This window comes from Argentina silus (genome assembly GCF_951799395.1).
Source record: "Argentina silus genome assembly, chromosome: 1".
NCBI classification, from domain to species: Eukaryota; Metazoa; Chordata; class Actinopteri; order Argentiniformes; family Argentinidae; genus Argentina; species Argentina silus.
In genome coordinates, this window is record NC_139655.1 from 14,208,967 (window position 1) to 14,218,966 (window position 10,000).

Sequence of the window (10,000 nt, forward strand, 5' to 3'; positions counted from 1 at the left end):
GAAGTGTTTTACACATGTATAAACACTTGTATATAGGATGTAATCAGTCTAATCTAGTGCAAAACGTCCTAGGAAGTATTTTGAGCTAAACACAAGTGTGTTTACTTATAGATTTCCTGAAGCTCTGACTCTCTGGCATACATGTGCCTGATCGATTACCCAACTCTCCTTTTGGACCGCCAACCTCCTGTGTTTATGTGTCTGGGTGCTTCAGACAGAACGTAGAGATAGGAAATGATAGACTGTTCTTTCTTTCTTTCTTTCTTTCTTTCTGTCTTCGCCCTGCCCTGGGAACTTCAGCTGGCACAGCTGTGAGTTATGGAGGGTTACAGGTAAAAACAGGTAAATCTCTGCTACAATAATTGCTCTGATATTTCTTCCCCTTGTCTTCCAAGGCTTTGTTGAGTTTGTTTTGGCTCACACCTCTGTCTCCATTGTCTCTGTGATCAATTATGACATCACCGCCTGCGGTTGGCAGACATGTGCCAGCTTCGTCATTGGGCATGGAAAGATAAGGCGGAGAGAGAGGGCCTCCGCTCCGCTCCGCTGCTGTGGTTACCACCTGGGGTGTGGTGTGGATTCTGGAGGCTCCTTCAGAGCACTATGACATCATAATAGATAGATGAGGGACTGAGGGATTATATGTACTGAGTCTTATGTTTTGTTGTCCCTGTTCAAACAAACCTAATAATAATAATAATAATAAGAAGAAGGCAGTTCAGAGAATGCATTATGACTTAGGATGAATGACCGTTTCCATTTAGTCTCCTAGAGGATCAGTAAAATGAATTGAGCTAACACTAAAAGAACCAGATGGATAGTTGTAGGTAATGTTAGTAGTGTGATCCCATGCAGTCAGAGTACAGGCAGGGCACAGGCTGCGTCTTGTCGGCGGTCCTAGGACAGGGAGACATGGGACCCGGATCGGAAGCTCATATGGGGAGTTGGATCATAGACTAAACTTAGAACGTCATCAGAGAGGAGATCTGTGATCTGTGAGCCCCATGAGGTCATAAAGGTGTCCAGACAGTCGTCTGCAACACTATTTCTGTAGAGGAAATGGAGCCTGTGATTGGCTTGTGCAGTAACTGTCTTGACCAATGGACACCCCTCTATGTTTGAGCTGGGAGACATGGCCTATGTTGCCTGTGTCACTCAACTCATAGAAAGTCTTGAAGCTGAAGGTGATCAGATCAGGGGGGTTCATTTATTGTAATTAATTTCAACCAGGGCAAAGAATTAACACCCGCCAGATGCGGGTAGATTTTGGCATTGGCAGGTACATCTCTGCTGCTCCTGCCTCCTCCAGCTGACTGTAACTGCTGCACATCTCATTCATGCTTCTCCTGAGTTTCAAACAAACCCCCGAGTCTACGAGCTTTCTTAATTAAAACCAAATAATGCAATAAAATAAAGCATTAAAGTAACATTTTATTTTGCCTTAATCTTGATTTTTTTTTTTTTTTTTTTTTATGTGGCTGGTAGAAAATCAGTGGCTGGTGAATTTTCTCATCCTCCAGACACCTTGGCTGTCAGGTGGACTAGTCAGTTATGAGATCAGGAGTTTTGCATATTTGTGGATAAGTTGAAATAAAACCCTTGTCCCTTGGAGGGCAGAACTCAGATGGGCCTGGGGACTAGGATAGGATAACCACTGCTTTGTCAGGAGTCTTGACAGAGTGGAATGGGAAATGGAGAACACACCTAGTGGCTGTATAGAGGTTTAGACAGAACAAACCTGGGCCCCCTGTGCAAGCCCCCTCTTGCCCCCTTTTTCTCTCCAACATGACACGAAATCCCCAAATCATCCCAAAGTCCCAAAAGAGTCCATCAGGGGAGGCAGAAATCGGAGGACAGGCTCATTGTAATGCATGGAATGGTTTGATACTATTCCTTATTCCATTCCATGCATTACAATGAGCATGTCCTCCAATTTCTACCTCGAGCAGCCTCCACTGCTGCCTGACTGGATGAGGCATGTCTAATCCTCTCTAATAGCTCCTGTACATCTCTGTACCATCACCATCTGATAATTGGGAGTGTGTGTGTGTGTATGTGTGCGTGTGTGTGTGCATGTGCATACGTGTCTGTACAGTATGTAAGTGTGTGTGTGTACAGTATGTGTGCATGTGTACGTGTGTCTCTCTTTGTGGAAAAGGTTATACTATAGCTTACCTGCATGTCTGGGCACTGGCATTCCACATCACACATTGCCCTTTTGCTCTTCTTTCCCATTCCATTGAACATGCCCATATGTGTCAAGGTATGTGATAAGGTTCCACCATACCTGTCCTAAACAAGGCCTCCCATTGCAGATTTGCATATCCCAAGTGGAATGTACTGATGACCTTTATGTATAAACACCACTCAGCTAAAGTTCAGCTAGCTGTTTGTAATGATTCATGTGAAGGGGGATTTTTGTATTTGACATGGTATTTACGATAACATACACCCTGGACTAACATAATTCATAGCACTACTTTGTGTTTGACAGATCACAGCCATGAGGCATTGATGATGGAGCCAGAGGAGGAGTTGACCTTTAGGTGTAATGAAGTATAGCTAAGAGGGTTAGGGTCAGTACGTTTTACATTCCAGTCAATTAAAGGATAGAATTGCATCCTTTGAAGAAATTCAATTTTTGAATCGAACAGGCAAGAACTGAACCAGAGAGAGGACGAGAAGCCACTTTAGACTATAGAGATGCAACCTACTGTTTACAAGCTCTCATATTGAGGAATCCCATTTCCAGTCGAGGTGGCAGGAATTGAACTAGAATTGTTTACAAGGCCTCTGTCACAAAAAGGTGTATTGGAAGCAGTTTGCTGCTCCATCCCACTGTTTACTATAACCATGCCATGAATGCTATGGCAGCCAGCAAGGGCTTAGAGTAGACCGTGCCGCTGCTAATGTTTCACAAGCCAGCGGAACTTATGGATTTAGATGGACAAACACAAAGCGGAAACACTGTCAAAGCCTGTTTACCACGCCTCCAAACAATGTCCCTTTGGTTCACAGCATGTGTTTTCAACAAAAACCTAATCTGACAGTAGTTAAAAAATGCTTGTCATGCTGCATATCTACCATCTGATAACTGTCATCTTTCTCTTGTTTTGGTTCCTGTTTGGATGCGTGTATGTGCATCTAGAAGCTTCCTTCCTCTGTATTAATGGATGATGTCTCTCCATGTGGGTGGCCTAGCTTTAGGATAGACTATGTGGGGGCTGAGGTACTAAACCAGAGACAGGGTTGTGTAAACTGTATAGAGGATTCCTGAGCAAGCTAAACGCTGCAGACTAGAGGCCTAAACACAGCTGTGGAGAGGCAGGAAGTGATGTTGTGGCGATGTGGAGGGTCACAGATGGAGAGGTGGTGGCAGTAGAGCGTCGTGAGCAACAAGGAGGGAGCGGGATGACCCTCTCTCTCTCTCTCCCTCAACCTTTCCCCCTCTCCCTCTAATTTTCTCTGTCATGTTCTCTCTCCATATTTGCATAAGCCATATATCTCCCTCTCTTCCCCCTCTCATGTTGTTTTTCACCCGCCTGTCCCCCCATCTCCTCCAGCTCCTGACAGGTTCAGGTTCAGGTGAGGGTCAGGTGTACCGTGCCTGTCAGAGACTGACGGACACATGCTCACAGACAAACAGACACATATACATCACCATGTTCCTCTCCTCTCTTTCTCCTCCCTCGCTCTTAAAATAACATCACATTTTTCACAAAAGGCCATGTCAGTCAGGTGGCTGGTGTGTAATCCCTCTCCTCCTCTGTGTAATTCCTCTTCCCTCCATCCCTTCATCCCTCACTCCGTAAAATAGACACCCTGAGACATCCCGTACAGTATCAGAAATGGCCACCGGGGGGGTGGGGGTGGGGTGGGGGGGTTTAAAGCCTTCTATTGTCAGGGAGCAGAAAATGTCACAACCCCTGCGGTGTGGTGTAAACCATTCCATGCATTACATTGAGCATGTCCTCCAATTTCTACCTCCAGCAGCCTCCACTGCTGCCTGACTGGATGAGACATGTCTAATCCTCTCTAATAGCTACTGTACTCTCCCATTGGTCCTGCAGCACTGTTTGCGGTTGATTGACAGGTCCGTGGAGAGAGGAGATCCTGCACTTAGCACAGTCAACAACATGAAGGTCAGGGCCTGGAGCATGTGTCATCAGAACAGAGCTTCCATCACCTTAAAAGGTCACGCATTCTGTTGGCTGTGGCAGTAAACTGACCAATCAAAGACGTGATGCTTTGGCTTGACCAGTCGACTAACACGACAGGAAGCCGTGTTGCCTCTGCCAGCCAATCAAAGCCTCCAGGTTGAGAGGATTGTGATCAGGGAGGATTGTGATAGGATAAAGGCGTGACCTATGGCTGTGATTGTCATGTTAGCCCGTCTGAGTGTGTGTATGTTCCAGGGCTTGTGTTCAGAATGCAAACCAATCTCTTGATACTGTCAAGGATAAGCAAATACTGTTAAACATTCGTTGAGAGATGGATATCAGGATTATAATGGAGTTGGCAAACAGACCCCAATGGAAAGTTGGGACAAGCACACACAAGTGTACACCTATAGCCAGCAAACACACCGTTACATTTTCCAGGGCCTCATTCAACATCCACATCAAATACACCGAAAAACACACATACACACACACACTCTCTCTCTCAAACCCCAAGTCTTTGTTTTTCAGAGAGAGTGTAAGTGAATCCAAACCGTACTCTCGCCCCGAGGTGTGTGCGTGTGTGTGTGCGTGTGTGTATGCATGTGTGGCAGGGCCACAGATTTCTGCTTAAGTTCCAGTCCCATTATCCTCTCTCTGGGTTTCTTTTCATAGTGGGGCCAGGGGAAAGCCCTGTTGAAATGCCAAGGTGTGGTGTCTGTCAGTGGAGCCGTCTTTGTTGTGTTCAGATCCGTGGGAGGTTTTGGCTGGGAACCCACTGTGCCACATGTGTGATTGCCGAGGGGTCATTTTCATATGAGGCCTGCGCTGTTGTTGAATGCTGAATAGAGTCCTCTGACAATAGTGCCAGGAGGGATGTGGCTGTGTGTGTGGATCATCTTTACCTTTTAAGCTGGGTAGAGAGAGGTAGTTCTGATAGCTATCTTTTCATTCTTTCTTTCTTTCTTTCTTTCTTTCTTTCTTTCTCTCCCTCTGCTGTTCTTTTTCCCCCCGTTTTTTTCCATCCCCCATTAAATAGTATAGTGTGTGTGTGTGTGTGTGTGTGTGTGTGTGTGTGTGTGTGTGTGTGTGTGTGTGTGTCCATGAGTGTGTTAGAGTCTAATCGCAACCACATCAGATGTAGAATACACCACAGAGAGGTTTACCACTCAGGAAACTCCTCTGCCTCAGGTGTTATCTGCACCTTCATGCCCGAGCCAATTATCTACCAGTGACATCATTTTAATCACCAACAATACTTATAGCTGCCTATACATTAGGAGAGCCTGTTAGGAGAGAAATAAGAGTCCCTCTAAGAGTCCCTCTTATTTCTGATCTCTGTTGATTTACATGACTTGGTGAAGTGCCCAAGAATGTAATTGTAAGAATATATTATTGTAATTGTAAGAATATGTAATAATCAGTTGTAGTAAAAAAATACCTTGTACTTAAAGGCTTATAGGAGGACAAGCACTGATACGTTTGTCCGTATGTTTGATCTGTAAAGATCTGTAAAGGTTTGATTGTGAGGAACATACATTGTTAAGAACACGTGCGCCTTTGACCCAGCAAGGGGAATGTCCTGCCAACTATTACCATTTGAGACAAGCTCAAACCCAAAACACAGTTTTTAACTGGAATTACTCTCTTATTTTCTTTCTTTTTTTCTTTCTTTCTTACCTTATTTCACTCCTTTGCCCCTCACTCCCTGTCTCTCTCTCCCTAGTCATCTTCTTTATCTTTTATTCTGTCAAGCTCTTCTTTTACTCTATTTTTAACTTTCATTCTCTCTTCGCCAAAATCTTTGCTTCAGCCACCCCCCCTCTCTCTATCACCCTTGCCCTGCTTCAGCCACCCCCCCTCTCTCTCTATCACCCTTGCCCTGCTTCAGCCACCCCCCCTCTCTCTCTATCACCCTTGCCCTGCTTCTGTCATTGTGATTAGGATGAGAGAGGAGATCAGAGGAGCCAGAGAGAGAGAGAGAGAGTCAGAGAGAGAGAGAGAGAGTCAGAGAGAGAGGGGGGGGGGGCAGTTGTCCCCTCTTTCTCCCTCCCCCATCCACTTGGCTTTATGCAGTTGGACCCCCCCCCCCCCCCCCCCCCCCCACACACACACACACACACACACACACACACACACACACACACTGTCAGAGAGAGGTCAAGAGTGTGTGTAGTTAGCTCATCTAGCCTAGCGACATGTCTGTTCATGTGACGGAGCAGTTTGCACAGCCTATAGGATCTGTGGTCCAGTATGGCCATATGAACAACACACTATACATACTATTACTATGCGTCTGGGTAGGCACCAGCACCATGACATACAGTACACATACAGTATGCACACACACACACACACACACACACACACACACACACACACACACACACACACACACACACACACACACACACATCTGTACAGCCAGACACCACCAGTACAAACACTCACATGAGAAATAGACCAAAGCTCCTTTGTAGTTGAGTTAAACCCAGATGAGACCTGGTCATGATGATCTGCTTACCGAGGCCCCTGGACCTATACTAGGCCTTCACCCCTGTTCCCTCTCACCTACCCAGCCAACACAGACACACACACACACACACACACACACACACACACACATTTTTTACATTTTAGACATTTAGCAGAGGCCTTTATCCAAAGCGACAACAAGTACATTTGTCTAAAGTAAGTGAATCATATATACATCAGTCATCATAAGAGAAACAAATCTATGCTAGGACCAAGGGCCATTTGCAGTCACAATGCTAGAAGCACTTTTTTTCTTTCTTTACAGTAGAGAAACTGTACAGGGGGGTAGTGGGGATGAAGAGGTCTTTAGGAGGGACAGTCATGATGTAGCCTGAAAAGATGGGTCTTCAGTCTACAGTGGAAGATAGGTAGTGACACACACACCACACATACACACCAACCCTAACCTTTCCTCCTCCAACCTCTGCCCTCCCACCTCCCCAGGACCTCGGCCGACACCCTTTCATCTCCTAATCTCATTGAGACGCCATCCGTGGCCTCTGACCCCCATCCCTGGACAGATCCCTGTTTAATAAAGTCTCATAAGAGCTGGTCTGGGTTTGATCCTCCCTGGCATCTAAGAATGGATCATGCTACATTGTTCCCCTGGTCTCCGACCCTCAGCCAGACTAGTCTGTGGTATGTGATGTTGTTGAGGAGGCTTATGTACTCCGTACCTATGAACTGTGTGCTCATGTGTAGCTTTCTCATGTGAGAGCTGTGTTTTTCTCCCGTTTGTCCAAGAAAAAGGAGCGTTCCCAGCCTCAACTCTCAGACCCTCAGCAGAGAATGGGATTTGGTGCTTATGGACTTATGGTTATGGCGTGATGGGTCAGAGTTTGTCATGGTGGATATAGCAGGCATGTGACATACTTAGAGATGCAGTCGTCAGACATGTCTTATTTTGATACAGTAGCAAGATCTCTCCCACATCTTCAGTCCAACATCTAGAGATGAAATTCGTATTTACACAATGAAACTGAATTGCAGAACTGATGTACTGAAGATATATATTTATCAAATGGACAGTTTTGCAGGAAAACGTTCAAGCTGGTGCCATCTAACCCGTGACATGGGGTAATTGTTAGGGCTGGTATGTTGGACATGGGGTAATTGTTAGGGCTGGTATGTTGGACATGGGGTAATTGTTAGGGCTGGTATGTTGGACATGGGGGTAATTGTTAGGGCTGATATGTTGGACATGGGGTAATTGTTAGGGCTGATATGTTGGACATGGGGTAATTGTTAGGGCTGGTATGTTGGACATGGGGTAATTGTTAGTGCTGGTATGTTGGACATGGGGTAATTGTTAGGGCTGATATGTTGGACATGGGGTAATTGTTAGGGCTGGTATGTTGGACATGGGGTAATTGTTAGGGCTGGTATGTTGGACATGGGGTAATTGTTAGGGCTGGTATTTTGGTATATGGCACCCAGTCTCTCTCTCTCCTGGTTCTCATCATCTACCAAAGAGGATTCTCTACCCTCCTGGAGGGCTTGGTGAACCCACAGTTCTTCTATAGAGAAGTCTTCTATAGAAAGACATACACACACACACACACACACACACACACACACACACACACAGCAGATCACACCACTCTGTTAGCCTAAAGGAAGCTGAGAAAACATGGACCCAGCAGGGACTAATTGAACATGCAGAGAGAGAGAGAGAGAGAGAGAGACAGAGACAGGGGAGAGAGAGAGAGAGAGAGAGAGAGAGAGACAGAGACAGAGACAGAGACAGAGACAGAGACAGAGACAGAGAGAGAGAGAGAGAGAGAGACAGAGACAGACAGAGACAGACAGAGACAGAGAGAGAGAGAGAGAGAGAGAGAGACAGAGACAGAGAGACAGGGGAGAGAGAGAGAGAGAGAGAGAGACAGAGACAGAGACAGAGACACAGAGAGAGAGAGAGAGAGAGACAGTGACAGAGAGACAGGGGAGAGAGAGAGAGACAGAGAGACAGAGACAGAGAGACAGGGGAGAGAGAGACACAGAGAGAGAGAGAGAGACTGTGAGAGGCATTCCTACTCAACTCCCATTTGTGTGCCTAGTCCACTTGTTCCCTCTCTTTTCTCCTCTCCTCTTCTCTCCATGTCTCTCTCCACTTCACCCCGCTCTCTCCTCTTCTCTCTTCTCCACTCTTTCTCCTCATCCCTTCAGCTCTGTCCTCATCATTCCTCTCCTCTGTCATTTTCTGAAAAGAAAGGCTACAAAAAGGGGCAAGGTGACCAGTATTTTAGCCATGATTTAAGAGTGGGAAGGGATTGACACTGTTGTGTGTGTGTGTGTGTGTGTGTGTGTGTGTGTGTGTGTGTGTGTGTGTGTGTGTGTGTGTGTGTGTGTGTGTGTGTGTGTGTGTGTGTGTGTGTGTGTGTGTGTGTGTGTGTGTGAGGGGCCTGTGTGTGAGGGGCCTGTGTGTGAGGAGCCTGTGTGTGAGGGGCCTGTGTGTGAGGAGCCTGTGTGTGAGGGGCCTGTATGTGAGGGGCCTGTGTGTGAGGGGCCTGTGAAGGTCTATAGGAGCATGTTATGGTTACTGGGCACATTGGCTCAGCGACATCTCTATTCACCCTGGCATGTAGGCAGTGCCAGGAGTCATGGTATGTATAAGGTTGTTTTTCTCTAGTGATTCGCACTATACACTGTACACTGTAGTGTGTGTGTGTGTGCGCGTGCGTGCGTGCGTGCGTGTGGCGTGTATCTGCATGTGTGCGTGAGTGTGCTTCATGAATATGAATATGAAGTGTGCCCATACACAAATGTTAAGTCTTTTAAACATTATTTTCATGACAAATACCGGAATCAAAACCTATGCTGTGGAGTTACCTCAACAAGTGACATACTGTATAATGATGAATCAGCACCTGAACAAGTGAAGCTCAGGAGATGTGAGGAGAGGTTTAGTTTCCAGTGAAGCTCAGCTCCATGTGACGGTGCCGTTACTGAAAGGTCTTCTTCTCTCACGGTTCAACAAGCCAGAGACGTGTCTGTGACATCTACATTGTTATTGTTACCGGGGTTCCCAGCTCTGGTTTCTATAGTCCCCTGCTGGATTCACGTTGGTGTCCAATTGCACGGCTGACGTGAGAGACTGTTGAAGCCGTATTAATGTGATTTTAACCCTCTCCTCCTCTCTCTCCCCCCTCCCTCCCTCCCTCCCTCTCTCTCCCGCTCTCTCTCCAGGGGACGAATGACAAAGTGCATGAACCATGTTCAGGGCTGGACTGCAGTGGAGAATGTCGGTGTAACCCAGAGAAGGGCAGCAGGGTAAGACATGAAGACTTCTATCTCTCTTCTCTCTT

General features: G+C 46.4%; 1 protein-coding gene across 1 annotated transcript in view; it reads left to right on the forward strand.

Moving 5' to 3' along the window:
* col4a6 (collagen, type IV, alpha 6) overlaps positions 1 to 10,000 on the forward strand; it is a 98,612-nt gene that overhangs the window by 40,064 nt on the left and 48,548 nt on the right. Inside the window, exon 4 of the mRNA XM_083679740.1 lies at positions 9,882 to 9,965. Coding sequence (XP_083535866.1) covers positions 9,882 to 9,965 — 84 coding nt within the window. The remainder of the gene's footprint in view (positions 1 to 9,881; positions 9,966 to 10,000) is intronic.